Raw genomic sequence first — 19,884 nt, 5'->3', positions numbered from 1 at the left:
TTACCAAGGATATTATAAACTTGTAAACACATGGATTTGTGCAAGATTCTAAAAATTAATCTTTGACACTCATAAAGAAATTAGCACTATTTGAAATTAAGTATAGAAAAAGACAGGCAACCCAATCACAAAAGAAGTCATTAGATATGCACTCACTGCTACGTGGATATTAGCCCAGAAACAGAATACTCAAGATACAATTAGCAAATCACAAGAAAATCAAGAAGAGGAAAGACCAATGGATGGATACTTCATTCCTCCTTAGAATAGAGAACAAAATACTCAAGAAAGGAGTTACAGAGAGAAAGTTTGGAGCTATGATGAAAGGAGAGACTACCCAGAGACTACCCCACCCGGGGATCCATCCCATAATCAGCCACCAAACCCAGACACTATTGCATATGCCAGCAAGATTTTGCGGAAGGGACCCTGGTATAGCTGTCTTGTATGAGGCTATGCCAGTGCCTGGCAAATACAAAAGTGGATGCTCACAGTCATCTATAAGATGGAACACAGGGCCCCCAATGGAGAAGCTAGAGAAAGCACCCAAGGAGCTGAAGGAGTCTGCAACCCTATAGGTGGAACAACAATATGAACTAACCAGTACCCCCAGAGCTCGTGTCTCTAGCTGCATATGTAACAGAAGATGGCCTACTCGGCCATCAGTGGGAAGAGAGGCCCCTTGGTCTTGCAAACTTTATATGTCCCAGTACAGGGGAATGCCAGGGCCAACAAGTGGGAGTGGGTGGGTAGAGGAGCAGGGTGGGGGGAGGGTATAGAGAACTTCGGGATAGCATTTGAAATGTAAATAAAGAAAATATCTAAAAAAAAAAAGAGAGAGAGGTCAGCCCCATAGTATACTTAAGAGTCTAAGCCCCATGTGGCACTCCACAGGAAAAAGGCCACCGTCCATCCTATTTTCCAGTTATTTAGTCTGTATAATTTCTACAGTGGCTCTGTGTTTACGTGTTATTTCTCCCATTTTGCCAAGTTGGAAATACAAGTCCTGAAATATTAGACAATTCGATCAGATACTACACTTTAAATGTGGAGAGTATATATCAAACCCAAAACCTTTCCAACAACAGTAGTAGGAGTATCATGTTTGATTTATTTTTTCACAAATAAATTTGTCTGACTCTTTCTCAAAAAAAGAAAGATAAAAGAAAAGAAAGAAAAGAAAAGAAGAGGAGAGGAGAGGAGAGGAGAGGAGAGGAGAGGAGAGGAGAGGAGAGAAGAGAAGAGAAGAGAAGAGAAGAGAAGAGAAGAGAAGAGAAGAGAAGAGAAGAGAAGAGAAGAGAAGAGAAGAGAAGAGAAGAGAAGAGAAAAGAAAAGAAAAGAAAAGAAAAGAAAAGAAAAGAAAAGAAAAGAAAAAGACAAGCATGGTGGTACATCCCTTAATTTCAGCACTTGGAAGGAAGGAATAAGGTGATTTCAGAGTTTACAGCCAGCCTAATTTATATTCTAAGTTCCAGGACAACCAGGGTTACACAGAGAATACTTGTCTTAAAAACACAAAACAAACAAACAAATAAACAAACAAACAAATGAGGAATAAAAATCTAAGCAAAGGTATGAGTCTTGTCTTAGGACTACTTTCACTTCTGTTCATTATTATTACCTGCAAATGTATTGTGAATACCTTAGGTACTAGGATATAATTTATATATTTGTTTTTAAAATGTCAAATGCAATATTGTTGTATTCACATCAGCTATCATCATTTGCTTCACAACTCTGTTTTGACTTTGTTAGTCATACAAAACAAAACCTTTTGTTTAATCTTTAAAATCCTTCCATGTTTAAAGACTGTCTTCAAATATTTGAATACTACAAGGTCTAGATATTTTTGGTAGATCTACAAATCTTTCTGAAGTGTGTCTTTTATTATAATCATTGGTCTCTTTCTTACTTTTTCCTATCCTATATCTATAATGGAGAATGATCATCTTGTGAACTGAGAAACCTAGCTAACAATTGAAAGAGAGAGTGGATATATTTTAACATTTATCTGTGAAAGTTAGCAGACTTTTAGTGCAGTATATTTTAAAGTTATGAGATACTGAAACCTGAAAATGTTAGTTTTTGTCTGTTTGGTTGGTTTTTTTTTTTTCTTTCTTTTATCAATTTTGATTTTCTTCAACAAATTTTTAAATCTGATACTGTTTTCTTCAGGTAAACCCAGCAAACTCTTCAATGTTTTCCAAACTGTAATTTCACATCTCTTCTTTTTATGATATTAAAACAACTCATAATCAAGTCTTAAGTTTAATTTCAGATAGCATTACATTCATTATGAGTGACAAAAACTGTATCTTAGAATCAAGGGTAAACCTATATTTATTGCTAAATTATATTTCTTAATAAGGTCCATACTGCAACACCAAATAAGCAAACACAAGCTACTTCAAACTATTAAAAAAGTGAGCCCATTTTTCTTACTTCTATTTCTACAGATTCATGCAGCTTCTTGCAGGTCGCTGAGAAGGTTTCAGATGTGCCAAACTCAAAGTACCAAAATTTGTTCTTCATTCTGAAAAAAGGAAGAGAAGCAGCTTAGACTATAACCATATGCAAAGCGATTGAAAACATTCTCTAACTCCACCCTGCCTTATATCTACACCAGTGTTTCTGTTGTTGTTATGAAACACCAGGACTATAAGCAACTTGAGGAAGAAAGGGTTTATTTCACTTCCACACCAAAGTCCATCACTGAAGGAAGTCATGACAGGAACTCACTGTTGGTACCTGGAATCAGGCAGTGAAGAAAAAGCTATAGAGGAGTCTGGCTTATTGGCTTTATCTCTATGCCTTACTCAACCTGCTTTCTTTTCTTCCCCAGGTCCACCTATCTGGGGTAGGATCACCCACAGTGAGGTATGCTCTTCTACACCATTTAAGAATATTTGCTACAGGGTTGCCTATAGGTCTATCTTATGCAGAATCTCAATTGAGATTTCCTCCTCTCAAATAACTGTAGCTTGTATCAAGCTGACACAAAACTAATAAACATTTGATTCTTATGAAAAACAGGAAATGTTTGAGGATATGCAGTGTATAATCACATAATTTCAAACCCTGTATGTTAGTGTCAAGTTGAACGACTGTCCCTGAAAGCATTATAGGCATACACTGATCTTATAGAGTCATGTATGTCTTTGACTTTTCTATCTGTTGGTAGCAGACTTTAAAAAAAAAATGGTCTTAGAATTTATAATTCTTGTGTCTGAAATAACTTCATTTTGAACTACCAATTATGTAACCATAATATGTTTATCTGGGAGAAGATAGCAGATATATGATATGCTACAACTTTTAAATAGCTAGCTATGTGTTCATTACTAATCGAAAGGAATGAAAGATTACTTGTTTTAACAGAATATAATTTCTTATTTGAATAACAGTAGAAAGTGATGATATAGTCTGAAAGCACCAGGCAAGAAAGAATAATGCCGAGAAGCTGAATATATTAAAAAAACAAACTTCAGTACCAAATCTTAAGTACTATTGTATTTTTCTTCTGTCACTCTATGATGACATACTTGCCTCTTTGTATCAGATAATTAAATTCATGATCACTTACTGTAACTTCACAGAGTTTGACTAAACTTTTATATTATCTAAAATACATTAAAATTATTTCTTATGAATAAATACAAATTTAAATTATTCACATCTCTGATAATGAATATGCCTTCAAATGGAGTAAAATATCAGTAATGTGACTTATATTTTCATACAACAAAATTATGCTGAAATTTTTTATGTGAGTATAACAATCACATGAGTTTTTGTCTGTTTTTCTTATAGATATTGATATGTTGCCATTTTATTACATTGTGGAACATTTTGTCATGCAGATATTCTACAAAGCTATTACTAACTAATTGAAATGGAATTGTTTTGAAATATGACATGGAACTTACTGTTGAGTTTACTTTTATGATTTATTATAAAATTTCTGATACAAAGTTACAGAATATGCAAATGATCTTATATTACCTAGACCCACTCATTATCATTTAGGCTCACACAGGTTTTATTTGCTTAAAAAATTCCATATGCCCTTCTTTCAATCACTTGCAACCTGAAGAACAAAATTAGTGTCAAATTTCATAGGATCTTGATATCATAAACGCTTACTTCCCCCACGGAATAGTTTTATGAATTTAAGGCCTGAGAACACATAGGTCAAAAATGTAAATAAGAATGAGTAATGTATTGCAATCTGTGGACCTGTGCCTGTGTACCCTTTCACACTAACAAAGGCTGAAGTTATTTAAAATTTGAAATTTTTTAATTGACTCATTCTAATAAAATTACATCCTTCTATATAAGGAGAAGATAATATTGGTTTATGTAAGATTCCCTAAAGACATCATTTTAAGAACATAGTTTTTGTGTTAACTCATTGAGAAGTCCACACATCCATACAATGTATTTTGATTATGAGTTCTATGTCATTGCTTTTTTTTGGAATCAGTTTTCTATAATGAGCAGGTATAACATGTTGGTGCCAGCAGTTTCTACATGTATGTACGCATTCAGTCATTAGTTTGTTCAATCACTTAACAAGCATTCAGTTGGACCATTTACTTCCACATGCTACTGTGTTAAGTTCTAAAGATACAAGTGCAATTGTTAATGTTACACTATGACCAAACTAGGAAGAATGTTGCAGAATTGCAGGCATGTAAACTGCAATTAAAATGTTACCTAAAAATATGAGTATTGTGTGAGCATTCTTAAATGTCTCAAGTACTTTGGCTTCAATGAACCCAAAAGGCTTGAAACGAGATAGCATTTAATGGACTATTTATAGGAAGCAATGAAAAGAAAGAGTTGGCTTCTGTCCTTTGCAGTGCAATCTGACATAGCATCATGGTGAACATGAACTAGCAAGTATAATTACGTCTACTTCACAACATGAATGCCTAAGTTAAAGGTTAAGTATAACACAACACAGAAAGAAGTTCATGATCAGGGCAGTGGCATGGCAAGCTTTATTTTATGGACAGGTAAATCTAGGAATGAAGACATGGGCTGGATGACTAACATGCTGGTAACTCGGAAGGAACATGGTAGAACAGTGCAAATGAAAGCCTAAGCCAAGAGTCAATGAGAATGGACAAGAGGCACAATTCAAGAGACATAGAAGAGACAACCGACATGATTCTGTTTTACTGGTGTGCATTGTATCTAGGTTACCTTTGGGTGGGATGGAGAAGCATGAAAGACCCGGTTCATATTTTGCAGGTTTTGTGTTCTAAATAATATTATATTGCAGATGAAAAATGAGATAAATATACAAGGATTAGGGTTCCATGCAACTGATAATTCCCTTTAGCTTCCATTCTGCCTATTAAAGTTTATCATGCTTTCATAAGAAGATTGTTTCAAGCAACAGAGAAACACTTATTTCAAAAAAACTTCGTAAGAAACAGAAATCTTGAGAATTTACATTCAGTCTTTATTCACCATATTAGTTAGCATTACTGCTCATGTGCAAAAGCTACTTTAAATTCTCCATTATTACAACCATTTTATGCTTCACTTCGATAAATATATGGAGGCAATAAAGAACACATAGAATCAGATCCACATGACAAATTAAAGGCTGTTAAATTTTATTTTTTTAAAGCAAACTGGTCCTCAGGTTGTAGAAATGCAGAAGAAGCACATTTGGGCATGTACGCCTTTTATTTTTACGGTTCACAATAGAAAATGATTCAAATAATTCCGACTCAGATTTGTGAGAGAAATCACATCTCATTGGACTTGAGAATATGGGACCTGGACATTCACTCGTTGTGAAATAGTCACATAGAATCAAATTTATTGCACATTTAGACAGGATTTATAACTCCAAGTAAGATGAGAAATGTCCTACAAAGTCCATATGCAAAACTTATGCATGTAATTATAATTTTAATTAATGTGTGAAGTCTTTTTCCAATGAATTTAATTGTAAATCTGCAATTAATATTTGAAATGTTCAGTTACCAGATGTTCAGGTAAAAAATGAAGAAAAACAAACTCCCATTTACCTGGTATTTTCTCACTAAGAGTAATTTTGTGGTTTACATATCATCAGAGAAATGTAAGTTGTGCAATATTTTGTTGAAACAAATTGTTTTTGTCATTATGAAATGTAGGCACTGTTTAGTTCCATGAATATTTAACTTTGAACTAGGCAATTTAAGTTTCAACAATATTTTTTGTTGGGATATTTCTAGTTTCCTTTCCTTCCATTCTTTCTTTCTTCTTTTTTTAAATAACATGAGCACTTCAAATATACAAAATCAAATAAAATATAAACTGCCAATGCACTTCTACAAAAAAGTAGAGATGTGCCTAACCAGGCATGCAGGTTGCTTCTGACAAGGCTGCATATTAAAGGAGATGCAAACACTGAATTCATCCTATGTAGAAATCTTCCATAAATGCACATAAAGCTTAATTCAGTGATATCATCTCTAAAGGTCATTTGGATCTTACAGTTGCAATTGCTATGTATTCAGTGGGAAAGCAGAAAGCACAAAGAGATTTCTTACTAAATATGAAGGTACCAGTCTTTCAGGAGGTCCTTGTACAGTTTTCATGTGTAGATTCAGCAGATGATAATCAAAATTTCTCTTGATCTTGGACATTTGAAAGCACCCAGAAACATACTGTTCTACCTAATGTACATTTTTTCCCAGTCAACAGATTTTTATTAAGCTTTTGATGTATATGATGTACCAGATAGTCTAAGACTTAAAGATGCAAAATGCTATCTTCATGTTTACAATCTGCCTATGACTTCACAGGCAGATGTATATTCATGCTTTGCAGGCACACACCGAGCGCTTCTTAATCACCTTGGCTGCTACTACAGTATCAAGACTAATCAGTACACTGTTCAAACTGTATATTGTTTCTTATAGCTTTCGAAGCTGAAGCCCACAGTCAGGATGGACCAGAGTGCCAGCATGTTTGGGTTCTAGTAGACAGTTCTTTTTGTCGCCATCACTTAACCTACAGTGACAGATCTCCTCCTCATTACTTAATTACCTTCCAAAGACCTGCTTTACTATCACTATGGCAACAGAGATTTAGGATTCCATAGAATATTTTGACAGACACAAACTGATCCACAGCTAGTTGCCAGTCTTGCTCAGATCACTCTAAAAACTACCTCTGACCACTACATTAGTTTTTCATTGCCACAACAACAACAACACCTCATAAAATTAACTGTTAAAGAGGAAAGGATTATTTTAGCTCATATTGTTGGAAGTGCAGTTCATGAACAAGTAACCCAGTTGCTTTGAGCCTGTAGCAAGGCAACACAATGTAACATGCATGTGAGCAAGGCTGCTTAGATCACAAGCCAAGGAACAAATGGGAATGAGGAGGGGAGTCTGGTTGCCCAGACCCTCTTGATAAGCACCGGCTGATGACCTAAATGTCTTCCTGTAGGCTTCTTAAAACATAATGTACTTTTAATACAGAATTACCTCAAGTATGTTTTACATTTTTACAAAAGGTGTTCCAAAATTCCAACAGTCATCTCAACATGAAAAGGGCACTTTCATGAAGTGCAAAAATTTTAGCAATAACTTTACTGGAGTTCTCCATTTTAATCTTCCAAAGCCATATGATACTGTAAAGTATAGTATGAACTGGATTTGACCAACAATGTAGGTGAAGAGACACACAACCTGGTTAATTTACAGTAATATGGTAAATTGCAGAGTTAAAATAAGAAATCAAGTCACTTTAATTTGTTTTCACTGCCCAAAGCAAAACATTACATTAAACATGGGTCACAGAATTTTGAATATATTCCCAAACATAATAAAAAATTACCATAAATGTATGGCAGGAGTCAGATGGATAGACATTAGATAGACCCATTATTTAAGTAGGGAATGGACAGGGTCTAGAAAGGTCAGCTTAGAGAAGTGAGTGCAGTTCAGAGCAGCTGTGTGAAGCTGTGTGTCAGCAGTGCTCCAGACCTTGTTACTGCAAGGAGCAAAAAGGGAGAAAGAGGGATTTGTGGTGGTTTGAAGACGAATAGCCGCAATCAGTTCATATAGTTGAATATCTCATTCCTAGTTGTTGGAAGTGCTTGGAAGGATTAGGGGTAAGACCTTGTTGGAAGGGAGTATTTCACTGGGGATGGACTCTGAGGTGTCAACCCATCCTTTACTCAGTTACCTCACTCATCCTTGTTGCATCCCAAGATGGAAGACCTTAGCTACTACTCCAGCACCACGGTTGTCTGTCTGCTACCTTAGATAATGGTCATGGTCTCCACCACTTTTCCTTCTTAAATTCTCTCTTCTGGGACCACTGAGTCCATCTAGTTCTGCCTATGGACATGAGTGTAGCACCATCAATTAGAACATAGGTTTTCTCACATCTTGAAGTCTCCCAGGAAACCCTATGTTGCATGAAGAACTCCAGAATATCTTTATGTTACCAACTAAGTCTTGATCCAACTCAAGTGAAGTTTTTAATTGGAAAAAATAAATATACCAATAATAATTAAGAAAAAAATGATTCCATTTATGAAAAGTTCATGGGGAACTTTATTCCATGTTATAAAAGCTATAGTATTGATAATTAAGTATTTGAAGGAAATAGACAAATGCAATTGCTATCTATATGAACATAGCAGTGATGCAAGTGACCTGCTCTATGTCATTTTAAATTGTGTAACAAATTCCATTTCATTTAGATTCTCAAATCCATTTTTCTTTGCTTACAGCTCTTTGTGTCTTTCACCAAAGAGAATAATGTTGATAGTAGTTCATCAGGAAGAAACAGTGCTCTGACTTTAGCTGCTGCATTTTACAGTTACATCAAAGACAGCAAACAAGTCTTACACTTCCAGACTATAGGTCGAGATATGGACTTAAAAAATGATGTATAAAAATATCTCTATCTCATTTATAAGATGTGCTTGTGAATACCCAGGGAGACACTGAAACAAGCCATAGAAACGTCAGACAAACTCATAATATTCCATCCTGGTTTGTAACAAAAGATGGATGTTATAAATGTATAATTTTTAACTTGAATTACATTTACAAGACTAAACAAAGTTTCTCATGTGAGTGTATGAAAAATATACTCTTAGAAATAAGGTATTTTAGTATTGTTAGTGTTTTTATTTTTTTTCTTTAAAAACTAAAGCCTATGAACTAGTATTGTATGTATAAAAGTTTTCCATTAATGGATAATAAAAAAATAATGCTCCTATAAATATTCATTTTCTTAGCTTTTTGACACACATTATATATAATTAATAAGGTGAAATTCAAAACAATTAAAGTAGCAATGTTACCAAATCATCAGAGAATTGCATACACACAGTATATTCCTCTGAGAGCTGATAATTTTGTGCTTAACTGAAACTGACATGTTTAGAACTTTCACATTTTAATCAGTGATTTCTCATCAGTATTTCTTCTTTAATGTATTTATTTTTATTTATTTGGCTACACTATATCTGTCTTCAGACATACCAGAAGAGGGCATCAAATCCCATCACATATGGTTGTGAACCACCATGTGGTTGCTGAGAATTGAACTCAGTACCTCTAGAAGAGCAGTCAGTGTTCTTAACCACTGAGCTATTTCTCCAGCCCCTTATCATAAGTATTTCTTTATGAAACCAATGAGGAAGAGTAAACTTAATTTTAGAATAGGAATTATTGTCTTTCTTACTGAGCATGACACTATTTCACAGAGCCCAAGAGGTGCAGAAGTGACCTTTGACATTTCATGGAAAGTTGAGAAATCTTAAGAAATTCTAGAGGTCTCGTTTTTTTCTTCTAAAAGTATCTCTCATTGAATACAATAGCGAATGTAGCATCACCTGTATTCTTTTCCTGAGCTATAAAGAATGTAGGTGAGATAGGTCAAAAGTCAGACAGGTCAATACTGGATGATAGTTAAGTTCATGTTCCTTTTCAAATGCTTTTCTGTCTCCTGAAGCAAAGTAAGGAAATGGGGCTGAGTGATCTAGAGTGGATGACAGAACCTCAAACACATATACTGTGGGTCTCCCTGGTAAAGGTCACATGCAGAGTAAAGGTTCTGCCCCTCCCTTCTTGTTCCAGTGTGTTTTTAGGGAAGGATGTGATTTTAATATGGAAAGGCTGCAATTTGTGTCCCTACAAGGAGGAAGGCAAGAAAACTCAGATGGACTGACTTAGGCTTCCTGCAGAGTAGATTCACTTAGATTCTGAAGCCATGTTTCTGCATGTTCGTGTTTGTGAGATTCAGAGACAGGCAAACTGTTTACTTTTTTGAGGATTCTTTCTTGGTGCAAAAGCAGACTTGCATATGGTAGACCACAATTTGAGAGGTGGTACATATGTGTGTTGTCATTAATGAGACATTTGGAAAACAGTGAAAGAACAAAGCTGAAGAATTTGTGTTCATGACATTTCTAGCTCATGAGTAGATGTACAAAGGCCCTCGAATCTACTTTCCTTCCCTAATTTTCTGTATTATTAACTGTCCTTAGCATTATTTCCACATGTAAACATTTGAAGTAATCGTCAAACCCCATCATAAAACATTCCTGTTTGATGTATCCCCGATTTGCCTATAATGCTTTTTATAGTCAGAGAGTTCAGTATAGAGTAGAAAGCAGTCAGTGAGACTGTCATAGTACAGTAAGGGATGCCTCCTATGATATACCTACTCACGTGCCTTCTATCAATTTAAAGAGGTATGTTGTAATATTTTCACCAACAAAATATTCTCTGAAGTCTGAAATTTTCTATAAAAGTATTTAAGTTATCTGTCAGAAATAAAAATAGGAACCTATAGAGTCTAGCCAAAATTGATAACTAAATGTAAGAAATGATTTGTGTCACTCAAATTGAAAACATGGGTAGAATATTGAAAGAATAACTATGTTCATAAATAGAAAATGCCTATCATAAACATTTTCCATACTATATGTAAAGACAAAGAAGAAGGCACGAAGGCACTACAAATGCAGCAATTAGCATACCTGGATTTATTCTGGACATCAAGAGACATGCTTGTGCTCCTTTTCAGATGAGATGAGAATTCATTTATTCAATATGTGGGTTTCCTACCTCAAATGTTAAGACATTAAAATTGTACTTGTATGCACAGTAGAATATGTCTTTATTTGAAGCAGCACACACATTGTATGAGAACATGTATATCAACTTATTTTAAGTGAATTGTGATAAATACTAAAAAGAAGCTATAAGTTTATACATGTTAAAAAGAAAGACTTCCTTATGGACAAAAAATTGAATAGGCTTTCCAAAGGCACTGCGTAACAGAACTCAGAATGTCTCTCTTTGCTCTGATTGTATACTCATGGAGCAATCTGAATGTAACTGGGTTTTCTGTGGATTTTGATGGTGACATCATGAATTATGGAATTATGTTTGAGTTATCACAACTTTCTCTCTATTTTAAGTGGTATACAAACCACATAAAATTGCTCAGGGAAACTGAGCAAATGAATGTGAGAGACTCTGATCACTTTGAGGCTCCAGGACTCAGTAACCTTTGTGCATTACTAGGCTGAGGATACATGATCACATCACTGAGACATGGCCTCCTCAGAACAGTCAGGGCTCCTAGAGCTTTCCTCAGCAGCAGGCCCTAGATGGATAATCACAACGGAGTATGCTGAGCTTGGGAGAGAATGACATTTTCCTTCACTTTCTCTGCTCTATCATTCAGCGACTGACTTTCATGAGTTTTCTTGGCTCTTTCTTCCTGCTCCATACATTGATCTTAATTTAATTCATGGTAAGTTTGAAGGTATAAAACTTGTTTAGATTTATGATAATACAGTTCAACAGATATTCACTAGGCACTTGCTGAGCTTCAGAGAAGCTAGTTAAATATAAATTAAATTTTTCTAAGCCATAAACAATTCCATAACTAGAGTATGAATTGACTTGTGACTTTATATTAAAAATATTTGAAGATGTCCTCTACTATAAAACAAAACACATTTGCTTAATAGCAAATGCTTAGCCTGTTCAAAAGGGAACTCATTTGAAACAAGTTGGCATAGTGGTATATATACAAGAATACATTCACACACAATTATACACATTTATAAACATACACATGCATGCACATACATGTCCACACATTATAAACTTACACACATACACTTTCTTCACTGAAATGCTAACACTTTTCTATTACTCTGAATCATTTTAATTCTCTAATCTATGTCTTTAGAATCAATTTTATTTTACTGTATCCTGCTGTATTTTCATGTCTCTTCTAACCAATTTTTAGTATATTTTGTAAAACCTGCTGAATCAAGAAGTAAAATTACACCTCTCTGCCTCCTTCACACATTATTTCCCTTCTATTCTGTGAGGACTGCTGTGGTTTCACAACTTAAAAAATAATACTTCTAATAAAGCTTGTTTCTATAATCTGACAATTAGTTAAGTATTTTACCTTTTGTTTCCCTTCACACATCAGCCGTCCATTTCAGGTTACCTGACAAGAAGCACGGGTTTGCATTTTGAAAATGCTGTGGTTTATAAAAATTCTCTGACACTAGAACTAAAAAAAGGAACTGTTTTCCTTTCTATGATGCTATGAAGAGCTGTTATATAAACATTAATTATCTCACAAAATGATAAGGTATAGGAATTAGACTACTTGAGTTATGTTGAAAACATTGATATTTTAAATCAAATTGAAGAATTACGTAGCATCACACATGAATCAGTACAGCCATGATTACTTAGATTCCATTTGTTGTCACTGATGTACTTCAAGAGGGACCCAGATAACTCCCTGAATATCATGTTCTGTTTTTTTGGTTCACATCATGAGGCTATATTTTATATAAAATATTCAGGGTGACTTGTACATAGACTAATTGACAGATGTACTCACCCACTTCTTGGGATAAATCATGTGTCAACACAAGCAGGTACATGTGATAGGAATCGAAGATAGGCATGAAGAGACTCTTTCCTCATTATTTTCCCTTCCATGTTTTCTATTGTTTTATTTTAGAAGCTTTCCTAGCCAATATACTATTTGCTACTGCTTAAAATTGTGCCCTTAAGCAGATAGCAAATGAAGAACAATTCTGATGGAAAACATTTATTTAAAGATAAAACTGTCTTCAATAATCATTTCAGCAAATCACCAGAACACAAGTGCTTTTCCCATGTTAAAACATAGCGCCATAATTGATGGATTACCAAAAGTAAAATGTCGTCTGGTTTTTCTAAACAGTCAGAACAAAGTAAGAACCTTATTCACAAAAGTAGTCCTGAGTTCTGAGTACAGGATACAGATATCAACCTAGATACAGATTGACGTCATCATATTCTGATTTTTATTATCTATTTATTCACAGTTACTCATTTTCACTAGTGACTCATTGAAAGATGCTTCCTGACTGAACCGATTATATAGATTGGTGATAGTAATCTTCTGCCATTTTGTGCCCATCAGTAAGAAGATAAAATTCCCAGAGACTCTTTTGGAGTGAGCCATGATTTATAATTACAAATACAACATTCAGAATATTCTTATTTATATAATATTTTAATGTCTGTAAATGTTGTGAAAGTTCCTATTAGAAAATTCACAGGTCTATGTATATGAGCAAGGCCTTCATTTCTGTGTAGCCATTTCACTAGGTGTTCATTCACTCATTCATTCATTATGTGTTGGATGGTGTCTCTTTATGTTTCAGCCCTTGGTACAGTGCTGGAAATTTATGAATGATCAAAATAAACAAGGTTTGCCTTTATATTGCTTTTAGCCATTACTCATTCAAACACAATTATAGATTCCCTATTAACACTCAGAAAGAATGAACTACTTCTTGAGTTTATAGCTTTTTAATAGACTACCTTCTCAAAGGTCATGTAACATAACAGGCAATACAGATAATTACTAAAATGCTTATAATAAGTGCCAAGCATATTTATAATTACTTTACTGTCACTGAATATATCAAAAGAAGTTTTCAATAATTCAGATTCATCTTTTACCTGGATGCTTGATTCTGGATGCTTGGGACTGTCCTCCTTCTCCCTTCCAGGGGAACATTTCTCTCTGTCACTTGAAATCTAGCCTTGTGGTTTAGTTTGACTAGGACCAGGGCAATGATGCTGAAATGATGTTTGATGAGCTCCGAATTTTAGGAGTCAAAAACTTGTTTATGTCAAGTTCTTCCTCTTGGAGCACTGTTGGTACTAATGTAGTAAAAACTCACAACAGAAACCAATTTGGTGATGAATTCCAGACTCCCGACTTTAGTTCATCTACCAGTTTACTCTCAGCTAACCTCGACATAGGCACCAACATATTCTTGCTTCAAGCAACTGTTTGCTGTGGGTGGTATAGTGTGTAAATACAAATAAAAGAAGTGTAAATGAAATAGATGGCAGATACTGTGAGGACAGCCTGTATTAACATCAGAAAAGCTTCTGTAAGATCCACCTCTATCTGTCCTAGAGTATAGAGTATTGCAAAATTATTATGACAGGATGTAGAGGTAGAAAAAATATAAACATAGTATGCAAGATGCTATAGTTCTGGAGAAGGAAATATATTGTCCCACTAATAATAACTATAAGCACAAAGGCCATGTGGCAGAAAGGAACAAACTTCTAAAGCCAAGTAGAGGAAGCCTTGCATGGTTGGAATATAGTGATATTGCAATGAGAGATAAGGGCATATTGGCAGGCCAGGGACAGATATGAGAGCTATATCACAGTTTCTTGTGGAGGACATGGTTAGTAGCAGTGCCTGGGGGGGGGGGGCAGGGTACCACACTGAGCAGGTTTGCTTCTTTATAATGGTGTCTTTCTTTTTCTGAAGTCAAACTTTGCATTTGATTTGTATTACTGCTGCATAAGCTTTCTGCAGAAGCAGCAAAGGTGCCTCCTAAGCTAGCAGTCACAGTGCTGCTTAAAGTCATTACTAGACTTTCACAGAGAAACTTTCAGTTATACGAAGTCTCTAAAACAAACCTGACAATGAACATTAGTTAGAGAGGTGAGCTTTGGGTACATTTGTCTCTCAGAGGAACAATTAGACCATCACATGAGCTATGATTCTGTAGTTAAAAATAGTAATGAACCCAGGCAACAAATAAGGCTGTACAATCTTGATAGCTGCTATTCTGTGTGGTCATCAACTCCACCAAGTCAACATAGCAAAAAAAATCTTGGGTTGATGAAATGTTTCAGATTCTATTTTTCTTCCACATAAAAGACATGTCTGATGGAAACTGTCTTTGCTTTGTTTTCAGTAGGATCAATTCTAGTGGGGAAATAATTTTGCTTTTGCCTAAACTCTACAAATAGTAGTATTGAAATTAGCAATCCTCTATCTCTCCCACTCTTTACCAGTTTCACAATAAATATAAATAAATAAAAAGGCCTCTAGACTTTTCAAGTGACCCAAATAAAGATGCATTTTAGGGAGGTTGTTATTTTAAGCAATAAGCTCTTAAAACAGGACAAGTGGATAAAACTTAAAGACAGACAAAGAAGAAAAATTCTGAATTCTTTTAGTTATATTCAATTGTCACAATAGAGTAATTTTCTCTCATCCTCCATAAATCTATCATTTTTGCTAATACTTATCTAAAATCATTTTCATTGTAGCACATAATATATATTAATAAGCTACTAGACTTTTCCTAATATTCTACTTTCCTTTCCACTTTAGATTTAACAATCATATAATAATCACTGTTCTGCTTGGGAATGAATCATATGTAATCGTGAGGAAGTAGCTGTGAGCGAGATGCCGCCCATGAGAGATTTAATCATAGGAAATGGCTGACTTTTTATTTCCAACAACCATCTGCACTCATGGTAAATCAGGTGCTAATGAAGCCCAGACCCATACTGCACAGGAGCATAAATCTTAAGAACCAAAAGTCATGGAGCAACAGACCTCAGAAAACAGAATTTTCTAAGGAAATGTACCAGGATTATCATATAGAAGGTCACCATCTGCAAATGTGTCATACAAATGAATAAATTTGGTAGTTATAATGGCACATTATGACAGTGGCTGTAAACATCAAATCTTTACATTACTTTGGAAGCTCATCGCTTTCAAATATTATGATCATTTACGGTTTCATGTCAACTTTTAGACAGGCAACATCTTGAGGGTAAGCACTCTTCAAGCCAGTGTATTTTTACATGTTGCACAGTGCACTGCAATTATATCCACTCATTTCTTGCAGCATAATAATGAGAATAATGTTTTATTAGTGAATCCCACTTTTAAAGCAGTAAATAGCTGCAGAACTCATTTCTTTCCCTCAGCAGTTCAAGAAGCTACATACCTCTTGGAAAGAATTGGTACCAGACAGTGAATTTGAGTCGAGTACTGTCTCCTGAGATTCAAACAATACAACCGGGTCTTTTCAGAGGCTTGTCTCTTAGTCATGGGAATCTTTCTTTTTATGCATTTCTCAGTTATAATCAGAATGATACATACAATAGTGATTACATAAAAGCAGGGAGAAAAGTTAAGGCCTCAAGACTATGATGGTAAGTCAAACCTTATGTCTCTAAAGCAAACGAGAAAATATCTACCAATTTCTACATTCTAGTGCAAAAGCTTTATCTATATTTGTCATTATTAGTGATTACATTGTTAGCCATTTTCAAATAACACAAAAACAAGGGCTTAAAATGATAGAGAAAGCTAGACATGTAGTTTCTTTCAGAACACTTAAACTAGCTTTAAATCCACAGTTCCTACCCCAGTTTTCCTTCGCTCCATTTTCTCCATTTATTTACATGTATATAGCAATCCCAGAAAAGTCCCCTGAAGTTTTTATTTCCTCTCACATTTGTAAAGAAGACACTAAAATGTAATGCAGTTTCTGGGGTTGATTAGTCTATAACCAGCCTTAGGACTTCTATGTCATAGGGACCTTGAGGAGAACATATCCATGGATCATAAATACAGAGTGAATTTGAGGAGAGGTGTCATTCTTTCTTATATCCACACATGACTTCTAAACACAGGATTATATTTCAATTCCAGGAGTCAGACCGTTTTGACATCTATTCTACACCAAGGACTATGTAAATTTAGGTTGAAGTCCCGTTTTAGTGAACTTGCAAAATTAGGTAGAGCTTGACAATGGTCATAGGCAACAGATCCTATGCATCATATATCCAGGTCACTGGCTTGACTTTTATTTTCTATTTAAAGGTATATAATATCCAGTTAGGTGTGGATTCAAAGAATTGTAATCCCAGCATTTGTGAGGCTAAAGATTTCAGGTTCAACCTAAGCTATGTAACATGATTAGGCCTTTAAAATTACAAAATAGAATAGATTTGTTGCACACACATGGAAACTCAATATTTGGGAGATGGAGGGAAAAGGGGAGCAATTCAAGTTCATCCTTAGCTACAGAGAGAATTTGAGGTCATTGGTTTAACAAAATAAAAAAGCAACAAAACCAAAACAAACCAACAACAACAACAACAAGTAAATGGAGGGGACCCTAACACAGAGCACATACTTGAATCCAGAGTTTATCATTTTAGGGATTTTAAGGTTACAAATACAATAGTTCAATTTATAGATATGTATCTCTCCACATATATTTGTCTCTCTCAAATATGTGTATACATCTCTCTCTCTCTCTCTCTCTCTCTCTCTCTCTCTCTCTCTCTCTCTCTCTCTCTGTGTGTGTGTGTGTGTGTGTGTGTGTGTAACATCCAGGTTAAAACAACGTGATGATTATTGCCTCAATTTAAAAGGTGCAAGACAGTTAATGTTACTAACTATCCTTCTGGATGTATTCAAAGAATGCTCTTCAGTCCTTATAAGAACCTTGCTTACATGAGATGAGTGTGCTTAACTATTAACAGCTGCTGAGTCCATCCTTCTGACTCATGCAAATAAATATTGACATTTGTCCTGCAAGGATGAAACACAGTAAGTAGAGTGATCAATTGTATATGTGTTCTATAGCATGTTATTTTCCCATTTAGTGTTTTTTTCCTCTTTCATTTATTTAAGTGCATGGCGAAGAATTGACAAGTCTTTATTTCATCATTTAAATTATTTTTCTTTGAGCCAAATACATTTTTTTAAAAAAATTCAGTTAGACGACATCACTTGTGTTTTTAGGAACCTGATAATGGTATATGATTGGACATTTTTATATAAGAAATTAAGTTGAATTCTAGTCAAAAATTAACAATCTTTTTGTTTTCTTTAAAGATTTCTTCTGTGAAAGAACATGCTTTCATTTGCATAACTTACTGTGTTAAAGACTTTAGAAAATTCCTTGAAACCCAACTGTGAAGGAAGTTTGCAATTTGTCATATAACTTTAAATACAAGTACATGGCTCCATGTAGCAGATTAGTTAAAGAAAACCTGCCAAAGTTTTGTCACCCCAAGCCACAATATCATTAGGCCCTTGTTTTGCTTGTTTGGTGATATTTTTGCTTTAATGGCAGACCTATATAATAGGACTCGCTATGAATAATGGTGATTTCTCAGAGGAATTCACAGTTTATAAACATAAATTAGGTTTATATTTACTTATCTACTATTCTTTTCCACATTGTTTTAGAGGTACATGTCGAACTTAGAAAGCATTAATAGTATAGCTGGTTAATTTTTTTCCCCAAAATAATATCTTCTGGAAGCATGTGTTCAACTAAGTGCATTGAATATGCCCACTTATTTGCCAACATCCATTGCTAAAAAAAAAAAAAAAAAAAAGTCACTACCATTTCCTTCCTTCATAACTTCATCAGTGTAATTGGAAAAATTTCCCATCTGGAGTAGAATTTTATTTCTTGGTCCTTTTCCGATAGGGACAGAGGTTCAGCTCATTCTTATTCTATAAAATAGCATCCACTGTGATGGTGTCACTTCAAAATGGAAACATTTAGCTGTTATGGTGAGATGCTTCAGACCATTTTTCTCTTTTGTATTGAGTGACAAAGTTCAGTCAGTGGCTTCACTGTTTCCCTGAACTTTTGATGCAACATTACAGACAAAACTGGAGAAGCCCTGTGAAGAGCGTGATGCAGGAAGGTAATGATAGAAGATCTGAGTCACTGCCCTTCCACTGCCTCAGCATAACACTTCTTGTGGTCAAAATGATCACTAACCCATGTGCCCAAATACTTATTTACAAATGGATCAATTTTGCTTCTTCAAATTTTTTGAACAAGCAGTAGCATTAAATAAAACTGATTTAAATTTACAATTATAAGTACATACATTTTGAAAATTGTTTTTCCAAGGCATTCTATAGAGCGAGTTCATTTCCCCAAATCAAGTTTCAGTTTATGTGTTAAAGCGCCAGTGTTACTGAAACTCCTGGTGCAGAGGCTTCATCACGCTTTGGCTAGTGGGAAAACGCAGTTCATTTACAGCATGGGAAGAAAGGCGATGCTGCCGCACATTGCCTACCCACTGTGTTGTTTGCATGATCCAGTTTCTTCTCCATACCTTATCAATGTCAGAGGTACTTTGAGCATAGTGTGAGCGGCGAGGTCATCAGGATAGGCTGACTTACTTTACACGGTAGGGAAAAAGTGCTGTGGCTATTTTAAAGTCTTTTCCCCTTGGGTTCTTGCTTTCCTTGGCAGAAATTCTTGCCCAAACCATGATCTACTTCGCACCCTCCAACGGGGACATCTTAGCTATCGTTACTTAATGCGGTGAAGTGCAGAGCCACCAAACCTGGAAATCTTAAGTCTGTAACCCATTTTGTCCACTGACATCTTTTTGTCCTTCTGAAGGATCCCAGAAAGGTCCACAGTTTGTATTTTGCATGCAATCGATCCTACATCTAGCTTGCAGGGATCTTGTGTGATCCATCCAGTTAAAC

The 19,884-nt window shown here is 35.0% G+C and overlaps 1 protein-coding gene across 8 annotated transcripts in view; it reads right to left on the bottom strand.

The window, feature by feature from the left end:
* The window catches only part of Dgkb (diacylglycerol kinase, beta), a 754,071-nt gene that overhangs the window by 204,303 nt on the left and 529,884 nt on the right, over positions 1-19,884 (bottom strand). For all 8 annotated transcript variants that reach the window (XM_006515068.3, XM_017315019.2, NM_001361688.1 and 5 more), the window contains one exon: positions 2,443-2,533. In XM_006515068.3, coding sequence (XP_006515131.1) covers positions 2,443-2,533 — 91 coding nt within the window. The remainder of the gene's footprint in view (positions 1-2,442; positions 2,534-19,884) is intronic.

Source organism: Mus musculus, chromosome 12 (genome assembly GCF_000001635.26).
Source record: "Mus musculus strain C57BL/6J chromosome 12, GRCm38.p6 C57BL/6J".
Taxonomy (NCBI): Eukaryota; Metazoa; Chordata; class Mammalia; order Rodentia; family Muridae; genus Mus; species Mus musculus.
The sequence above is the reverse complement of the archived record's forward strand: the minus strand, read 5'-3'. Positions and strand labels throughout refer to the sequence as shown.